This window comes from Octodon degus, unplaced genomic scaffold (genome assembly GCF_000260255.1).
Source record: "Octodon degus isolate 3935 unplaced genomic scaffold, OctDeg1.0 scaffold00067, whole genome shotgun sequence".
Classification (NCBI taxonomy): domain Eukaryota; kingdom Metazoa; phylum Chordata; class Mammalia; order Rodentia; family Octodontidae; genus Octodon; species Octodon degus.
In genome coordinates, this window is record NW_004524643.1 from 3,105,947 (window position 1) to 3,125,442 (window position 19,496).

Sequence of the window (19,496 nt, forward strand, 5' to 3'; positions counted from 1 at the left end):
GCCGGAGTGGGCGGCTGGGCGTGCTCCCGCCACGCGCCGCCACGGAGCCGCGGGAGGCGGTCTGCGCGGCGGCCGGGCTGCGGCTTCGCGGTGCCTCTAGTTGTCTTTCCCCTTTCAAGGGGGGGGGGTTCCCCTGCTCGCGTCTTTTATTCTTTTTGGATTTGGGAGTCGGGATGGGGAGGAGTCACTTGGAAAGTTCGCTTTTTCCGCTGCTATCTGCCTCCGCCACCATCCGAGACGAGATTCTCCCGCCCTCGCCTCGAAGCAAGGAATTTGCACTGCCAGGGCTTTTGCTGCACGTTTCCTGTTTATGTTGTGGAGATGGGAATTTTAGAAACATGCCACCGAGCAGGCGGGGGAGGAAGAGGCCTTTGCGCAATCCTCTAGAGGCGCCTCGGGTTTCAAGGCTGCTTGGGTCGGGGGCGGTCAGCCAGGGCTTCCCCCGAGCGCGCGGGAAGCTGGCTGCCTGCGAGGACGCGGCATCCCCGGGATCCTCCTGGACCGGGTCCCCGGGGAGCCCCGCCCGCCTCGGCCGGCGGCTGCCGGAGCAGGTGGTAACTTCGGAGTTCCCTGCCCAGACCCGGGACGGAATGAATTAGTGCTCTCGTCGTCCAGTCTAGAGATTACCCAAATCTTTGGCTTCTTTGTTACGTCTCTCATTGATCTTTTCGGATTTGACGTGGTGTGACACACAGAGAGCCTATGTTGTCGCTGAAGTCTGGGGAATCTCTATGGTTTCAAAATCACCTTACTCTTTGCTTATCATTAATCACTATTAATTGAGGGTTTGAACCTTAACGCTTACATTGAAGTGTTCTTAGCAAAGTGTCCAGCGAATAGTAGTTGTTTAGCAGATATTTTAGTGAATAAGTAGGCACTCCCCCACCCCCCACTACCAGCAGGAAACTGCACTGATTGGAGCTCTAAAACTGAAAGTCCAGAGTTGTCAAAGAGCCTAGTTCCCTTTCCTGTGTCACAGTCTGCATGGGATTGAGAGTGTTGGTCCGATGGGGCACTTCCTTTCGAAACTGAAGGAATACAGTACCTTTAGGACATCGCTTATAAATTATTAATGGTCAGACGGAATCAGTTTAATTCCAGAGGTAGGGAGAACATCCATTGATTCCGAAAATCAACACCAACAATCAAAAACAAATAAACCTCACACTGCACCCCACATAGAAATCATGCCTCATGTAGAAACCCCTTCTATAAATTGTCTAGTTGCTTCTCATCATTTCGATCACGTTTAGTCAAGAAAATTTTACGTCTTTGAGAGGCAGCCTGTTTCACTATTTTGGTTTTGTTCTGTTTTGTTTTGTTTTGTTCTGTGCTATTTTGTTGAGACAGGTCTTAGTATGTAGTCCAGGCTGGCCTTGAACTCACAGTGATCCTCCTGCTTCAATCTCGCAAGTGTGGAGATTACAGGGGAGTGCCACCAGGCTCTTTTCACTGTTTTTAACAGCCCTGTTGTTACAGAGTGCTTTCTTATTCTCAGTTGTCCTACTGTAACTTCCCCTGATTCTCCTCTCTGGCACTACCCAGGGGAAAAAAATCTATCTTTGTACAATAATGTTTTAGACGTTTAAGGCAATTAGGTCCCTTCGTAACTTTACTTCTTTTTGTTTTATTTGAAGTAAAATGTTTGCATTATAAAGTGAAGTACTGTGTACCATTCAATGGCATTTACTACATTACACAACTATTACATATACCTAGTTACAAAACACTTACCACCCAAAAGAAAACTTCACACTTACTAAGCAGTCATTCCCATTTACCTCTCCCCAGCCCTGGCAATCATAAATTTGGTGTCTTTACTGCCATAATTTATTATAAGTATTTCATATACTCATAAAAATATGTGAGTTTTGGTTTAAAATAGTATGTGTGAGTCTTTTGAAGTTGCTAAATTGCACAGACTAGCTAGAACTTGAAATCCACCTGCCTCAGCCTCCCAGAATGCTGAGATTACAGGCATGTACCACCACAGCCAGCTAGTATTTTGTTTTCAAGTTTTATCCATATTGTAGCATTAGCACTACCTAGAAAATTACAGTGAACTATCAATAGTTCATTCTCTCTTTTTTTGGCTAAATGATATTCCCTATATGTGTGAACCATATTTTATTTCTCCACTGATGAGCACTTGAGGATTTTTTTCCCTCACCTTTTGGCCTTGTGAATAGTGTTGCTATGAGCACACACGGATTTGTTTGAGTATCTGTTTTCAATTCTTTGTGGTGTCTTCTTGGCAGTAGGGTTACTGGATCATATGGTAAACCTCTGTTTAACTTTGAGGAGCCACTAAACTGTTTTCCACACTGGCTGAAACATTTTACAACCTCACCAGCAATGCACAACGATCTCATTTCTCTATATCTTTATCAACACTTGTTTTCCTGTTGTTTGTATTCTATTGTAACTATCTTACTAGGTATAAAATAGTATCTTATTGTGGTCTTGATTTACGTTTCTCTAATAATAATATTGAGCATCTGTTCGTGTACATATTAGCTATTTCTGTCCTTTTTGAAAAAATGTCTATTCAAGTCCTGTGCAATTTTTTTCTCTATTGTGGTCCTGGGGATCAAACCAAAGGCATTACACAGGCTAAGAAAATGCTCTATCACTGAGCTACACCTCCAGCACTATTCAACTGTTCATTTTTTAGAATTTCTCTCTGTCTCTGTCTCTGTCCCTGTCCCTGACCCTATTCCTGTCTGTCTCTCTGTCTCTCTGTCTCTCTCTGTGTCTGTCTCTGTCTCTGTCTGTCTCTCTCTCTCTCTGCCTCTGTGTGTGTGTGTTTCTCTCTGTCTCTGTCTCTGTATGTCTGTCTTTCTCTCTCTCTCTCTCTCTCTCTCTCTCTCTCTCTCTGCCTCTGTGTGTGTGTGTGTGTGTGTGTCTGTCTGTCTGTCTGTCTGTCTGTCTGTCTGCCTGCCTGCCTGCCTGTTTGTCTGTGCTGGGAATTGAAGCTAGGCCTCCTGTGTTCTATTACTGAGCTACATTATCAGCCTTGTTTGGTTTTTTGTTGTTTACTGGATACTACGTTCTATCAAATACAAGCTTTGTAGAGATTTCTGTAGGTTGTCATTTCATTTTCCCAATAATGTCCTGTGATTCACTAAAGGGCTTTTTAAAAATTTATTTTAAGTCCAATGTTTTTATTTGATTTCTGTGATTTTGTTGTTTTGTAAGAGTCTGTTGCCAAATTTAAGGTCATGAGGATTTATTTCTGTATGTTCTTCTAAGTGTTGCATAGTTATAGCTTTCGTGTTTTGAGTTAATTTTGTAGTAATAAGCTTCTCAATTTCTTTTAACTTGGCGATGCTGGGGAATGAACTCAAGGATGCTAAATCACTTTCCTCATGGCTGGAGCATGATGCCTGACATAACTTGAAGAAGAGGTTCACATTTACAGTCTATATGATCAGCTAGTTCCAAAAACAAACAGCATGGCAGAAGGGCCTGGACAGAGGGAAGCTGCTCACATCGCATTGGCCAGAAAGCAGGGGACAAAGGGAGGAGCCAGAAAGGGAGATCCACCCTTCCAGGTGTTGTCCAGTTGACCCTCTTCAACCAGGCCCTACTTCCTAACATCTACGTACCTATAGCTCCCAGTAGTCTAACCATGTTCCGAAAACCCCTGCCTCTGCTGAGGCCTTCAGGGGCTGTCTAAGCATAAACCATGACTCCAGGGCCTTTGCACTGAGCTCTTTATATTTGTACTTTGAGTTTAGGTCTCACTAAGTCACTTCCATAGTTTAAGTCTAAACTCTCCTGCCAAAGTCTCATGTGTTTGGAAGGTGACTAGATCATAGGGTGTTACACTCATCGGTGGAGTTGGCAGCTGATGTGTTCAGTAGCTGAATGTGCCATTGGGAAGATGGGTCACTGGCTGTGTGACCTGGGCAGGTGTGCTTTTGTCCCTGGTTCCTCTCATCCTCTCTGCTTCCTGGCTGCCATGGATTGAACATCTTTTCTCTGCCATGCTCCTTTTACCATGCCATTTCTGCCTGGGAGCCAGTCAACCATGAACTGGGTCCTCTGAAAACCATGAGCCAAAATAAAACTCTCCTCCTTTACGTTGTGGCTATAGAGTACAGTGTCCAATGACAGGAAAGTGTCCAAGACAAAATCACTAAATCACCCAGGCTGGGCAAGAATTTGTAGTTCTCTAACCTTGGCCTCCCAGAATCCTGAGATTATGGGCATAGCCACCACACGAGGCCCATTTTACTTTTTTTTTTTTTTTTTTGAGACACGATCTCACTACGTAGTGCAAACTGACCTTGAACTCTATGTAGCCCAGGCTAACGTCAAACTTACAGTGATCTTCCTACCTCAGCCTCCCAAGTGCTAGGCATGTGCCACTACTCCTGGCTCATTTTGTTTTCTAAATGTGTTGACTTTAACTTTATTTGCAAGTATTGGTTTAATTTGTATATGTAGGAGCAGGCCTAGCTCAGACTACACAGGTATTCTTCCACTAAGCTACATCCAGAGCCCTTTGAGCTCTCCTATAAGTTCTTATTTGAGACAAGGTCCTGCTAATTTGCGTAGACTGGGCTCGAATTTGCAATCTTCCTGACTCAGCCTCTTGAGTAGCTGAGAGTATAGTCCTTCACCACCGTGGCCTGCATAAGTATTCTATTTTGAAAAATCAGTGTTTAGCTGTTTTCAAGCCTCCTATCTAATGCTATCTGCCCTATTTCATTTGTCAAGATCTTAGGCTTCCAGCCATTCGCGAATGGATGCTTGCAGCATAGGGATTTTCACACATCTCAGGTTTATAGTTAAAGGTCCTGTGTGCTTGTATACACGGGTGAACATATTTAGCACACACTCAAGCTGCACTTTGCTCGTCAGCCAACAGCGGCCAGGCTGCTGAAACTGATAGAACCTGATGGTAAGGCAGCCTGATTGCTGAGGCTGGCAGAAGGCCATACCAACTCCAAGATAACCACCATCATCTTTTATCAAAAGAGTAAGGAAAATCAAGCAAGCCCGTTGTTCTCAAGGCAGGCAGGAGCGACAAGGGAGAGAGCCTGTCAGCTCAGTCCTGATGGGGACCTCAAGTTGAAATGCCTGCCTTTTTGCTTTCAAAGACAATGTGGAGCCGATTACCAATGAGCAGACTTAGCAGCCGTGCTGGAGCAGTGGGCTGCCCTCAGGTAAGCGGTTGATCTGCACAGTCATTTCAAGTGCTTCCTGTGGTTAGCCACTACAGTGCAAAGAAGCAGCGTGAGCGTTAGACCTGACCAAACCAGGGCTGGCAAGGCTGAGGTCTCTTCAGATTGTTTCTCCTAACCATAACAAAGGAGACTAAGGCTGTGGTGGAAAATTTCCTAATCCATTGCCATATTTTCAAGGACTCAGTTGCCTGAGCAAGAGACTTAATGCTCCCTATCCACTACCCGCGGCCTCCTCCATCCCTCACGTTCATGGCTTGAGTCCTACCGCTTCTCTCCACCCTCCAACCACCCCACGGGGAGGCTTTATCACCTTCCCAGGTGATTATAGCAGTGGCCTCTTAACTACTTTCCCCCCTTTCTATACTGGGAAAAATCAAAGACAGTAAGCAGGCTACTGACCCTATCTCAAAATTAAATCTGTAGGGACTGGGCATTTGGCTCAGCAGGAGAACGCTTGCCTAGCAAGCTGGAATCCCTAGGTTTGGTCCTCAGCACCAAAAACAAAAAATAAATCTCTCTCAAAATTAAATCTGTATTGCAAATGCACTATTCCCACCTTGAGTGTATGCTTGGGCTATGGAAAGAGGGCTTCGGAGATGACCGAGGTGTTCTACAGTTGCCTCTGTGTGTGTGATGAGATAAATGATTAAATCGTGACCTTCATTTGAAGTACCCCTGACATTAGCACTGCAGTATAAATAGGTACTGTGAGCGTTTGCAAGCTGCTTTTACTTAGATTGCATGTTTGGTGAGCAGAACTGGCTACGTAATTTGCAGAGCTCTCTGCAAAATGAATATATAGGACTCCTGTTCAAAAATTATTAAGAATTTCAAAATTGTTTGAACAGAACACTAAACCAAGTGCAGGCGCCTCAGAGTGCAAGCCCTGGTACCCAAGAGAATGTGTGTCCATCGGCTGGCTGCACTGGTATGGTTTAGGTGCAGCATGTGTGGGTGTGAGGGACATAATAAAAATTATGGGGAAGTCTCTAAATTCTCCTGAGTTTTCTGAATTCACCACTACACTGCTTTCTCTTCTTGTTCTCTAATCCATCTACCTTATTCAATAGTCATAATGATCTTTCCTTTTCTTTCTTTCTTTCTTTCTTTCTTTCTTTCTTTCTTTCTTTCTTTCTTTCTTTTTTCTGGGGTTGGGAATGATCTACACCAAGCTACACTCCTAGCACCAGAGTGACCTTTAAGTTTCTAGTACAGCATGGAGTACTACTGAGTTGTGAAGAAAGATAAGCTTGTAGGAAAATGGATGCCCTTGAGACTATAACATTAAGTGAAATAATATTAAGTGAAATAAATTAGATGCACAAGCTTTAATATAGCATAGTTTCTATTAGCTGGGAAACCCAAATTATAAACAAAGGAAAAAAAGAGATAATAGGGGGTAGGAGAAAGATCTTTCTCAAATAGAAAGGGGATCAAGACGGGAAGGAGGTAGCCAGGGGAGGGGAAAGGGATAAGAAAAACATGAAGACGAACTGCATACAAGGACCGAGTCCACACAAGGAGTGTAAGAATTGTGTGCCGCAAACACGGACCGATCAAGAGAAATGAACAAATAGATGTACATCAGGTTGTGCTGTTTCTCTCTTCAAACTCATCAATGGCTTCTCATGGTACTGAGAATAAAATGAAAAATCTTCAGTGTATCCTGAAGTGTCCCATTTACTCTGACCCTGATGAGCTCTGTAATCTCACCTCTAGTCTCCCTTATTTAATATATTCCAACCAAGCAGACCCCTTTCATTTTCTCTAATGTACTGAACTTTGCCTTTATACATGCTACCTACTACCTGGAAGTCTTGCTTTGCCCTTGGAAGCTTCCTACAGTCTACAACTATATATTTACATCTATGAGGATTTGTCACACTGGCTTCCACACTAGGCCATAGGCTTGAGAAGTCAAAAATGACATTTGCTACTACTATATATGCAGAATTTAGCACAGTGCTGATTAATGATCAGAACATTTCAGGGTTAATCTTGATTGGCTTGAGAGACCCCTAGAAAATTAGGAAAGCACATTTCGGGGTAGCTAGGTAGGTTGTGGTGGGCATGACCTTGGGAGATATGTCTGCCTGGTCCCTGGCTCTGTGCTATCTCCTCCTTTCCCCTGGTCTGCCAAGAGGGAAGTGGCTTTCTTCTGCCGCAATGTTTCTGCCTCTGAGCCAGCCAACCATGGGTTGAAACCTCTGAGACTACAAGCCAAAGCAGAGCCTTTCTCCTTGAAGTGGTATATGTCAGATATGTTGCCCTAATGATAGAAAGCTGGCTAATATGTTAAATATGTGTGAATAAATGAATAGACTTCCAGTTGTGCAGGACTCTATATAAGTACTGCTTCATTATAACTGGATATGGTGCTGCATGCCTATAATTCTAGCACTCTAGGAGGCTGAAGCAGGAGGATCACAAAGTTTAAGTACATCTGGGAAACAACTTAATGAGACTATGTCTCAAAAATTTAAAAAAAATGTACAAAAAGGATTATCATGAAGGTTTTGGGTTTAATCCCCAGTGCCACATTTTTTAAAAAAATAATAAAGAAAAAAATTGCTTCATCTCAAAGGCTTGTAAGTCACAGACTCTCAGAGGCAGATGGCATAATGGTTGCTCTCTGGTTAACACCATTCTCTGTGGTAAAAGATGACATCAAATGTCTGATCACCTCTTATCTCCCATTCATAAATGCCATCCACTGTGATGTCAATGTTAAGTAACAAGGCAGACATGGTGGTACATGCTTATAATCCCAGCACTCAGAAAGCTGAGGCAGAAGGATTGCTGTGAGTTTGAAGCCAGCCTGGGCTGCATAGTGAGTTCAAGTCCAGCCTGAACTACATAGAGAGACACTGCCTCAAAAAGAATGAATAGTTTCTCTCAATGTCATTGTATCTTTTTTTTTTTTTTTTTTTAGTGTTCAGTGCACTACTAGATTGGACTCATAGTGATCCTCCTATTTACAGTCTCCTAAGAGCTGGGATTACAGGTGTGTGCCACCATGCTCAATCTCAATTGCCATCTCAATGCGCCCTGGGGGCAGGGCCAGCACAGCAGATCAAACCCTGGCCCCTGCACCTGCTTGCAGGCGCTTTAATCCTCTAAGGTATTTGGCTAGCCCTAATGTCATTTTATCTTGTTGTGTTATTGCTATTTAACAACTTTCTTTATGTTTACTACTTTTTCTGATCTATCTTTCATTTGTCCTACAAACTAACCTTTAAGATTTGGCTTTATCGTGTACACGGGTGGAGCAGGGGCACAGAAACGAAGCGCTGAGGTGGGCTAGAGCTCAGGCAGAGAGCTGCATGCGCGAGGCCCTCTTGTTGGATGCCCATCACCTCAGAAAAGAAAATGAAAGGGGAGGAAAAATAAAGACACAAAAGCATTACTCTATACTGATGTTCTAGAAAACACCGTGCTGTAAATACAGAGGTTAACTGTCTTTCCTGGACCCACCATTCTGAACCGAATAGAAATTAAAGGTATAAAAAGTGCTTTTTATTTAGTGTCAGAGTTTTTAACTTGGTCGACCTCCTGAAATGTATGCCTATTTTATTCTCTAATTGGCTTTTATGTATATGCTCATTTTCTAGAAAGAATCTATGTTTTTGTTGTTGTTGTTGTTGTTTATTTGTGTGTGTGTGTGTGTGTGTGTGTGTGTGGCCAGCTGAGCCCACCAGGGGGTGGGGCTGGCTGGCATGTGGTGCTGGGGGATTGAACCGCGGTCCCTGCACTTTGCTAAGCTTGTTCTAAGTAGGTGCTTTAGACCACTGAGCCATCTCACCAGCCCTGAATCTATGTTTTTATTAGCTCTTTTGAGAGGTCAGCGATCCCAAAAAAGCACGCTGGGCTGTGTATTCCACTTTATTTCTCTTTATGAGACCAAATTTGCAAGGCCGATTGTGTCCTTTCTGTAAACCACTTACTATTATGACTTCAGGATACATCTTGAAACTTTTTTTCAGAACAACTTTGTAAACAAGCCCTACACTCAACAGACATTTTGAACTGCATGAACAATAAACATAACATAAAATTTCCTGTTGGACAAAAAAAAAGGCATCTGAGACATTATACAATGTACTTAGCGACTCATTTTAGTTATTCTTATTAATATCATTAATGTTATTTATTACTCATCATTACTTTTCTGAAAGCCCCAGATGTGTCTCATGCTAGCTGTAGGGACAGTGTCCACAATATGAGCTGAGAAACCATGACTACACATTTTTTAAGACTCCAAACATGACTAAGAATAAACTTTGGATTTAAGGCTTAAAATTGATTCAGTAGAAACGTGAAGAAGAAATTGAAATACCATTATTCAATAAGACCTTAATATTTGTATACTGATATCAGGATATATATGTTTATTAAAGTGTTTGGGGGTTTATTTGTAATCTTACTTTTTGAAACTCTTGGCTGCAAAAAAGAAAAAAAAGTATTATCTCCTTAACCAGAATCTCATCTGTTTTCTTTTTCTTTTCTCGCCAGGAAGATTTTAAGATGTTTCTTCCTGGCTTTCTTCCGCCCTTCCTCCTTTCCTTCCTTCCTTCTTTTTTTTCTCCTTCCCTCCCACCCTCCCTCTCTCTCTCCCTTCCTTCCATGTACAGTCCCTGCTCAATGTGAATTTACAATCCTCAGAATCTAAGTGAACCAAAATGTTGCTTTTTGTTTTTTGGCGGAACCAGGGATTGAACTCAGGCCGTTGTGCTTGCCAGGGAAGTGCTTATTCTACTGAGCCATCTCCCCAGCTTGAACCAAACTGTTAACAAATCACCCATGCAGAACTCCTACTGTGGCGTTTCCTTCTAGATAGGCCCATTGAACCCAAAACACATTCGTTTAGTGATTTTCCCTCCATTTATGATGATTAATTAAGCCAATTTGATTCCACAAAAAAAGAAAAGGGCGGGGGAGATAGCTCAGTACAATAAGCACTTGCCTGGCAAGAACAAGGTTCTGAGTTCAATCCCTGGTACCACCAAAAAATAAATAAAATAAAATAAAATAAATGCAGATTTGGGGAGTTACTTCTCTTTTTTCCTACTTTAACACTTTGAGGAGCACATGGCCCCTTTTCATGCTCACCCATGGAAACACAAACACACTTTCCAAGATATGGGTTTTCTAGCAAAGTCCTCTGAACTGCCAATCCAAAACTTCAGATAAAAAAAGAATTGGCTTGCTTTTTAAGTGACAGATGTCTTAAGTCTGAGAGTAACTAAGAGGATGCAGGAGGGTAGTAGACATACTGAGGGTTCCAGGTAGGAATTTCTGACAATTCCTGCTGCTGGCAAAGGCAGTGCAGTCTAGTAGAGCTGAGCAATCCTGGGATTACTTCGCTTTTTGAAGCTGCCTGCAGCCCAAGGAGGAGTTTGATCCCCATCCTCATCACTGAATCAAGAGATTAGTTTCCTCCAAGAATCATGGATATTTCTGAAGAACATAGGTAGGAGGCAAGGATATCTTGCCATGGAATTGCCCCCAGGTGGAACCCCTCAGAGATGATAGGGACTGAGAGGAAGGAGTCCAGGTCTTGGGAACTTTGCTGGCTATGGGCCAGTGTCCATCAGTCCTTGGCTTCCTAGGCAGTCCCAGGCGTGTACCAGGGAAAATGAAAGTAAAATATGACCTGGCAGGGACCCAGCTGGAAGCTGGGGACAGATAGGATTGCATCCTACTGCCTGTCCTGGATATGATCTGTGTGAAGACAATTTGGGGAGCAAAGTGAAAGGAAGAGGTGGAGGTATGACAGGTGTGAGTGAAAAGAACAATAGTTAGGCTGGGGAAGCTCCTGGAACTAGCCAGCTCATGGTTATATGGGCTGTCTGGTGCAAATAGACCAGCCATGGGACCCAGGCCACTGCAGGGACTGTCCTGTAACTAGCCATGTGTTCCGAGGTTGACCAGTTCTCCAGATTGTACCTTCTTGATCCCTAGCATGTCCCAAGCTCTCACCAGAGCCAGAGTCTCAAATCTGTCCCCTGTCCTCAGTTGGATTTCAAGTCTACTCAGGCGACTGGCTCTGGGAAGAGTCCTCTGAATAAATAACCTCAATGTATCCCAATTTTTCTTGGGTGTCATGTCCATGGTTCAGTCCTGAGAACCAAAAGGGGGCTGAGTCAGCAGTGCTCAGCCTAGCTCAAGCTGTGGGCAAGGTTCTCGGACCCCAGCACCCACCTGCCTTTGCCCTGGGGTGCTCGCAGGACTACTATGGCAGGGCAGGTAAGAAACTTAGGGCTCTGCTGGACTAGATGGAGACGTTAGGGAGAGGATGTGTCCACGAAGGAGTAAACTAGGGGGCCAAGACCAGAAGCCAATCTAGTCAGAAGCCTCTCAGCCTAGTCACTGGGCTCCAGGACATTGGAATGGAGTAGCTGGTAACAGAAAGGTTGGTATGCAGGAAGGGAGCACCCTAAGGGCTGCTCTTCTTTTTGGCCTTCAGAAAGGAAATAAGAAATAAAAACTCTCAAGACGCTGTGAGGGACAAGCACAAACAGTGACAAACATGTTCAAACTGATTCATAATGAACATGCACATTTTTTGGGTGGGGGCTGGAACTCTCCTCTCCCTCTCTGAGAGATAGTGACCCCAGCCTAAAAGAATCCACGCCACCGCACCCCAATCTGGGCTTGCTTAACCAGGCACAAGTAGGAGTCTATCGCTTCCTACCTCTAGTGTGACTTTGGGACAATAAAATTCAGCTCTGGGACCTTCAATTTTCCCCTCGGTGAAATGGGAAAAGTGATATTACCTTCCTCTATTAACTCGGAGGGTGAGTGTCAAGATCAAAGGACACTGGGATGTGCTTTGTAAACTGTAAAGCGATTAACATACGTGAAGCATTAGTGTGCTCCTGCCAGCCAGTCCTCACGTTTACAATGGGCGCAGGAAAGCTGCCAGGCAAGCGCTCAGGTTATAACCTTATAAGGCATAATTGGATTACAGGGTGGGGGAATAAAATGGTATCTCTTTCTAATTTTGGCTATTCCTGTATTTCTAAATTGGCACATAAATTCTGAAATTTCAGTTAACTACCCCCTCCAAATCTCAATTCTTATTACAGCGACTTCAAACTTGCCCTGATTGCGAAATCTTACTAGCCCATCCAGGAATCCGAGGTCCCGGCTGCTCTGAGGGGGCAGGCCAAACCCATTCTGCTCTGTACCCATCCCCTAGGTTTCTGCTGGAGTCTGAGGTCGAGGCTGGGTCAGTCATTGAGCCGGCAGGGGCCAGGGGCTATTTAAGGCCACAGCTCCCCAGTCTCCAGTCTTTCGCGCGGTCATCCCGACCCCTCTGACTCTTGTATCGCTATCCCAGGAAGCCCCATACTCTGGGATGTGTTAAATTCTGGAATAAGTACCCCAGAAAGCAGTACAGGCCCTCCTCTGCCACCCCCCCCCTTACTGTCTGAACTACATGCCAGAGAATAAGGGCAGTGGAAATTCCTTCACCAATTTCCAGGAGCTTATCTCTGAGCCCTGTGGGCACCAGAGACCCTCCAGTCCCACACCCACTGGAAAGCAATGCGTGCACCCGCATGGAGGAGCGCGCGCCCCGGAGGAAAGGAAGGGCTAGAGGGCAGTCCAAGCCCCGCCCCCCTCTGCGCTCTTATAAAGCGCAGGAACCAGAGCTGGCCGCTGAGTGGTTTCTTGGTGACACTAGGCAGAGCAACTCCAGTCTTACCACTTCTGTCTGCTCGCCGCAGTCAGTCTTGGACTTTGGGGTTTCGCCACTGTCAGAGGACGTCTCGGACTTTCTCCTGCAAGCACTTGGCAGATCACTCTTTCAGCAGGTAGGTGCCGCAGGCTCAGCGGGGGTGGGGGCGCTTTTCCCGGGACCGGAAACTGGGAGCGCTGGGTGAAGAGAACAGCCTATCTGCGGGATCCTCTCTTTGGGGTACACCCCACATCCCGGACCCAGCTCGTGCACACAGATGGGGCGGAACAGACTAGTTCTCTCTGTTCCAGAATCAAGTCCCTAGGAGTTGAGCAGGTCAGGGGCCGCCCCTGTAGGGCCTGTCACCCTCTGGGCGGCTGCAACGCCTCTGGCGCCTCTATGCGCCCAGGGGAGATAAGCGTGGGAGCCTGTCCGAGCGCGGGTAGAGCCAGCCCGCGCCGGGCCCCCGCCTGCCCTCTGTGCCCCGCCCGGGCGGTGCAGCTGCTCCGGTGCAAATGCTCGGTTCTTCGACTTTTCTAGGGTCTGTGCATCGTCAGAATGAAACTGTTTTCGGTCGCCCTGGTGTTCCTGGGCTCTCTGGCCTTCTTGGGCGCGGACGCTGCGTGGCTCGACGGGGCGTCTGAGACCATAAAGAAGTAAGTTGGGACAGCGCCTTCTCCAGTCCTGCTACCCGGGTTTAGAAGTGACTGGGAGTGGAACTGACCACTAGCCGCCCGGACGCACTCTGATCGAGTCTGCTTGTGTTTTTCTTTAAAGATGGAATAAATGGGCTGTCAGTCGTGGGAAGAGAGAACTGCCGGCGTCCAGCAGAAACCCAACTGGGCTCGCAAACGCGAAGGCCGGATTGGCACAGAAGGCCCCAGCGCCACAGAATTTGGAGAGTGCCCCTGCGCGTCCTCAAGCCAGGTAACTGCCCGTTGCAGAAGGGTCCCGGGTCGTTGGGCTGGATCGCACCTTGGGGAAACACTTTACAGCTCCTTCGGATCCTAGAACCGTTGTCATCTCTGGCGACTGGGGCTAAAGCCCTGCTTGATGGGGGTCTCAAGTTGTATTCTCTTCGCTCCGCAGTGGTACGGGGGCCGTCCTCAACCGAGTGAAGCGCTACCGGCAAGGCTTCAGAAGCTTTGGCTGCCGCTTCGGAACATGCACGGTGCAGAAGCTGGCGCACCAGATTTACCAATTTACAGACAAGGACAAGGACGGCGTCGCCCCTCGAAGCAAGATCAGTCCCCAGGGCTACGGTCGCCGGAGGCGTCGTTCCCTGCCGGAAGCCGAGCAGGACCGGACTCTGGTGTCGGCCGAGTCACAGGCTGGCGCGGCCCCTGGCTCCAAGGTGCACCGAGTGCTCGCCACCCTCCGGAGGATTTAGGCTCCTGGGCTTCAGCAGGGGACCAGGCTGAGACTGTCAGTCCTGCAGAGACTTGGAGTAGAGGACGCGCAGTCTGGCCAGAGCCCTGGCTTTGCAGGACAACCCTTCCTCCCTTTCAGGGTAATGGTTTCCTCACTCTGTTCAGGGCCTGAGTCCCTCCTCCCTGGGGATGGGGTGGGCACGGGACTCACGGGTGGGGGCTGAGCCACTGCCTTGCCCATCCATGAACCAATTTCTCGTGGGGTGTCACCCTACCGGGGCGCAAGCCTCAATATTATTACTTGAACTTTCCAAAACCTAGAGAGGAAAAGTGCAATGTGTGTTGTACGTACATACAGAGATAACTATCAATATTTAAGTTTCTTGCTGTCAAGATTATTTTGTAACTTCAAATATATAGAGATATTTTTGTACGTTATATATTGCATTAAAAGGGCATTTTAGAGCAATTCTATCCCCCTCCTATTTTAAGAAGTGAACGTTTTAGTGAGGTGTAATGTTTGGGTTCGTGGAGTGCGTGCGTGCGTGCGTGTGTGTCTGTGCATAAAATAACAGTGCACCTGAATACTGCCTGTGGAAGGGAACATTGTGTCTGTATAATCTATTTACATAAAATGGGTGATATGCGAACAGCAAATAAATTGTCTCCTTACTGATTCATTCTCGGCTCAGCATCCCTGGTGAGTTCTGGACCGGGTCTGCCCGAGAGCATAGGGATCCCGGGTCTGCCCGAGAGCATAGGGATCCCGGGTCTGGAAGCTAGGGCCGAGATCGGGGTGCGAGCTGGCTCTGCTCCGCTCGGATTTGGTCGTCTTGAGCTCTGCTTTTTTTTTGGGGGGGGGAGGGGAGAGGTGGTTAGGGAGAGCGCACATCCTGAGTACAGGGTGCGAGTAAGGGCTCTTCACGGTGACCGCCGAGATCACTGCTTCGCGTGGCAGCCAGGCTGGGTGGGGAAGGGCGAGCTCCAGCGAGGAGGCGAGCCTGGACACCCCGAGTTGCGCAACCGAGTCCCATTTTTAGGGAGTCACTCTAGGAACCCTGAGCGACAGCGCTCTTTGGACAGTTGGGGTGGTCTTTCAAGCTAAGTGGAGGAGTTTGCATAGACAGCTTCAGGTTTTAAAAATTGAAGCTTCCCCAGCAAAACTGTTCAGACTTGTTACGGAACGCAGCCGCCCAGTAACCCCAGCCTTCTGCGGCCCGAGCGCCCCACCAGCCCGCAGGCTCATAGACTAGGCTGTAGCGCCCCCTGCCTGCAGTCTCGGATAGCACCTCCAAGAGTCTTGAGGCTGTACGTGCGGTTTAATAAGTTCTTCTACGTGGGAGTCAGCACACAACCTTAATGAAAGAGGAAAGAAAAAAAAAAAAACAGTTTGCAGATGCCAACCAGCCTCCCCTCACCCCAACCTGCTCCGCGGCTCGCTGTTCTGGGACAGTGACTCAGCGCCCACATGCTGCGCGGCGTGCAGCTGTTGGCCGGAGGCGGGCTGGACGGACGTGCGGCCGGAACCGTGCGCCTCCGACGGCCCGAGACCTTCATTGTTCCGCCTCCCCTCGCAGCTCTCCTCTTCCTTCCTCCTCCCCAAGGCTCTTACATATTCGCCCCACTTCTCTCAGGCCTTCCTTTCTCTCCCTCCTTCCTTCCTCCTTGCTTTCTTTATGTCTTATCATCTTAGAAGGTTGCTCTGAGTTCCGCTGATAGATGCTAGAGCCTAAGCCCCGCGTTAGTGACTCGAAGAGCAGGGGCATGTGAACAATTAGGGGGTGAGGGGCTGTTTTGGATTTCCCCGCCCTGTTTTGTGTCAGCCAATATCTTGAAGACCCAAAGGGAAAACGATTGTCCCTTCTGGAAAGCTTCCCTGTCCTCTCTTGGTTGATCTTAAAAGTGTTGGGGATCTGCCAGAAGTGAGGGGTTACAAGTGTGACCACAGAGCCTCTCTTAATAAACATTCACATTGAGGGACCCATGCGCCAGGCTCTGAAAAGTACAGGGCTTTTATGAATGAGGGAGTGACTAAAAGTTACAGTCAAGGAATTTCTGTGCCAGGGGGAGGCTCTGGGTGGGTGGATGTCAGCAGGGGCCATGGTAGCTGCTGACAGCAAGTAACGCTCGGCCTTGCACACAGTGGCTCAAGATTAAACACTCACCCTTTCCCTTGAGCCGAGGTTTGCCCCCTAGCCACAGGGTCCTCCAGCCAAACCTCACCCTGGCAGAACTTCAGCCGCCTCCGGATGAAGCTGCCAAAGGCAGGTTGGGTACTGGCTTAGGGCCGCTGTGAGCAGGGAGCAGGCATCCAGTCTTTTCTGCCCAGGAGTCTTATGACTTCAGGGAATCCAGAGCAAGTGAATCTGAAATGGTTCAGCTCTGAGAGGAAAGAGGCAGCTGCTCAACTGGAGTCCTTCCCACTACCAATCCTGTGACTGCAGACCTTTCTGAGGAGACAGAGAGCCCCTTATGACCAGTCTGGTAGTGTTAAGGATTAATGGAAGGTCACCATCCAACCCTGGGCACTTCTCTGTAAGCTGTTCAATCAACCTGGATTTTTTTTTTCATACAATGCTGAAGTTTATCCGGACAGGCCCTCTCAATGCCAATAACACATCATTTATCAACAATGGTGAGTCACTTGTGAGCTGATTGGACCTGTCTACAGCTGAGAAGTAGTCACAGCTTTTATCTGCAGCTACTGTTGCTGGAACGGTACCATTTGTAATCAATCAAGGGTACCAGGCATTTCTTGAAAAGCCAACACTTTGCCTGAACACCTAAGGGTGAAAGGGAGAGATGAGAAGGAATAGAAACAGATTCTTTTTTTAGCACTTGCTTGGTGTCAGATACTCTCCCAGCCCCTTTTTGTACCTTATCTCATCTGGTTCTTCCAGCAGCCTTCTGAAGTAGGTGCTATTATCACTCTTTGTAGATAAGGAAGCTGAACCTCAGAGACGTAAAGAGACTTCCCCAAGGTCACACAGCGAGCAGTAAATGATGGAAGCTGGATTTGCACCCACATGGGACAGGCTATTTTGATGCCGTGAAGTCAGAAGGAGTAAAGTGAGATAATTTTAAAGTTTAGGTTCTCAAGCCAGTTGTCCCCAGATGTCCCCTGCTGCAGGGATGGTTTGGGTAGGTGATCTGCACCTGTGGTTCTGAAAGATTTACACGAGGGCTGGTAAAATTGGAAAAGAGAGCTGCCTCCGTAGCAAGCTCACTGTGAGAAAAATAAATAAATGAAGCGAGTTTTTAAATTCCTGGTCTTGGTTTGCAGCAGGGATTATAAATCAGGAATAGCCTTTTCCCCCCTGAGCTAAGCTGCTGACCTCTTTGGTTTGCATTGCCAAATATAGTTAGAACATACACCGAGGACTTCAAGAGCTGGCTTCTGAGGGGACGGCCTCCTGAGCTATTCCTGGCCCAACACCGTCCCTGGTTGTAGGTCTTAAGTCGCCTAGAAGAACACCTGTGTCTACAAAGCTGTAAATAGAGTTTCCACCCTTGAGGTGGAACCTTTTGTCTTGGCCACTCCTGCCAAGGCAGCTTTTCAGAGGCTGTTCTGAGCCGACGTTGAGAGTTCCTAGTGCTGCCCCTCCTTTCCTCAACCCAGAAGAAGAGGTCTTGCTATCCAGCATCCCACAGAGGTTTCTGCCAAAGCTGGGCTGAAGGCTTGGTCTTCATTTGCATGAGAAGAAGGGCGAGGCTAGATAACTATCTGGTGGTCCCACTGGTCTTGTTCCAGAGCTATTTTGGAACATTCTGGAAAAACAATAAAATGACTCTGACCACACAGGCAGCTGATTTTAGTAGGTTATTGTACATTTATCCAACAGCAGAAAAGGAGTTCTGAATAGCCAGATAAATTTCTTAGAATGTAAAAATTACGTGTTACTTATGCAATATGTATTCGGAATAGAAAAAGTCTCACCTTTAACATTGCCCCCAGAGATAACCATGATTAACATTTTAATATGTACACTTTTAGACATTTTAACATATTATATACAGTCTATTAAAAATGAAACAGGTGGGGACAGCTGAAATAAACACATTCTTCAGTTTAAGGAACTTTGTCATTGTCCATCTGTTCAAGGCTTCTCATTTGTTTAACGGTCTTATTTCATCCTCCCTTAATTTTTATCCTCTTCCTGTCTCCATCATAGGATCCAACGTTGGTGTATGATAAGTTGTACTTATTAAATACATAGTATCTTTTGAAATAAGTTACATTGTCTTTCAACCTTTCTTTCTTTCCTTCTATACCAGGGATTGAATCCAGGGCTTTTACACTGAGCAGTATCTTCAGGCCTGAAGTTATTTTCATTTTGAGACAAGTTCTCACTAAATCACTAAGTTGCCCAGGCTGGACTTGAACTTGTCATGTTTCTGCCTTGGCTTCCCAGAATGCTGAGATTATGGGCATGTACCACCACACTTGGCTACAACTTCATGTTTTTAACATACAAATCCATTGTGTTTAAGATTTTTGTTGTTTCCTAATTTTCCCATTCATCCCAGCTAGTCTTTTTTTTTTTTTTTTCCCCATACCCAGGATCCAGCTCAGGAACTTGTGTTTGCCAGGCAAGGGCAGGGCTGCATAACTCTATCCTCAGCCTGAGACTGGTTTTTAGAATGCCTGTACCAGTTTATATTTCAACCCATGAGAGTTCCCATGATCCCTATGTTCCTGCCAGCCTTGGCATTTGTGACAGTGAATTTTATGTGTCAACTGAGCTAAGAGATACCTAGATAGCTGGCAAAATATTATTTTTGGGTTTTTGGGTGTGTCTATGATGATGTTTCCCAAGAAGATGAGTTTTGTTTTTTTTTTTCAGTACTGGGAATTGAACTCAGGACCTTGCACTTGCAAGGTAAGTGCTTCTTCTACTGAGCTATCTCCCTGGCCCATATGTATAGTCTCTTTTGTGTCTTTTTCTTTTCTTCATATTTTAGAACAGGATATACAGGGTCTACAGGGTCTCACTGCATAGATCGGACTCATAGTAATTCTCCTGTTTACAGCCTCCCTAGTGCTGGGATTACCAGGCACATGACACCATGCCCAGTCTCAATCGCTGTCTCAGCGTGCCCTGGGGGTGGGGCCGGCACTGCAGGCCAGGGGATCGAACCCCCAGCCCCTGTGTCTGCCTAAGCAGGTGCTTTAATCCTCTGAGCTATTTGTCCAGCCAGAAGATGACTATTTGAATGGGCAAACTTACTAAAGAAGACCTGTCCTCACCT

General features: G+C 46.5%; 1 protein-coding gene across 1 annotated transcript; it reads left to right on the top strand.

Moving 5' to 3' along the window:
* Positions 1-12,870: 12,870 nt before the first annotated feature.
* On the top strand, positions 12,871-14,901 carry Adm (adrenomedullin). Its single transcript, XM_004634869.2, has 4 exons — positions 12,871-13,012; positions 13,417-13,532; positions 13,654-13,803; positions 13,966-14,901. The coding sequence occupies exons 2-4, from the start codon at positions 13,435-13,437 to the stop codon at positions 14,264-14,266; spliced, it is 549 nt and encodes a 182-aa protein (XP_004634926.1). The 5' UTR covers positions 12,871-13,012; positions 13,417-13,434; the 3' UTR covers positions 14,267-14,901.
* Positions 14,902-19,496: the final 4,595 nt, after the last annotated feature.

Coding starts and splice junctions, on each gene's coding strand:
- Adm (XM_004634869.2), top strand. CDS start 13,435: ATGAAACTGTTTTCGGTCGCCCTGGTGTTCCTGGGCTCTCTGGCCTTC. Junction 13,533..13,653: donor GCGTCTGAGACCATAAAGAA/GTAAGTTGGGAC, acceptor TTTTCTTTAAAG/ATGGAATAAATGGGCTGTCA. Junction 13,804..13,965: donor CCTGCGCGTCCTCAAGCCAG/GTAACTGCCCGT, acceptor TTCGCTCCGCAG/TGGTACGGGGGCCGTCCTCA.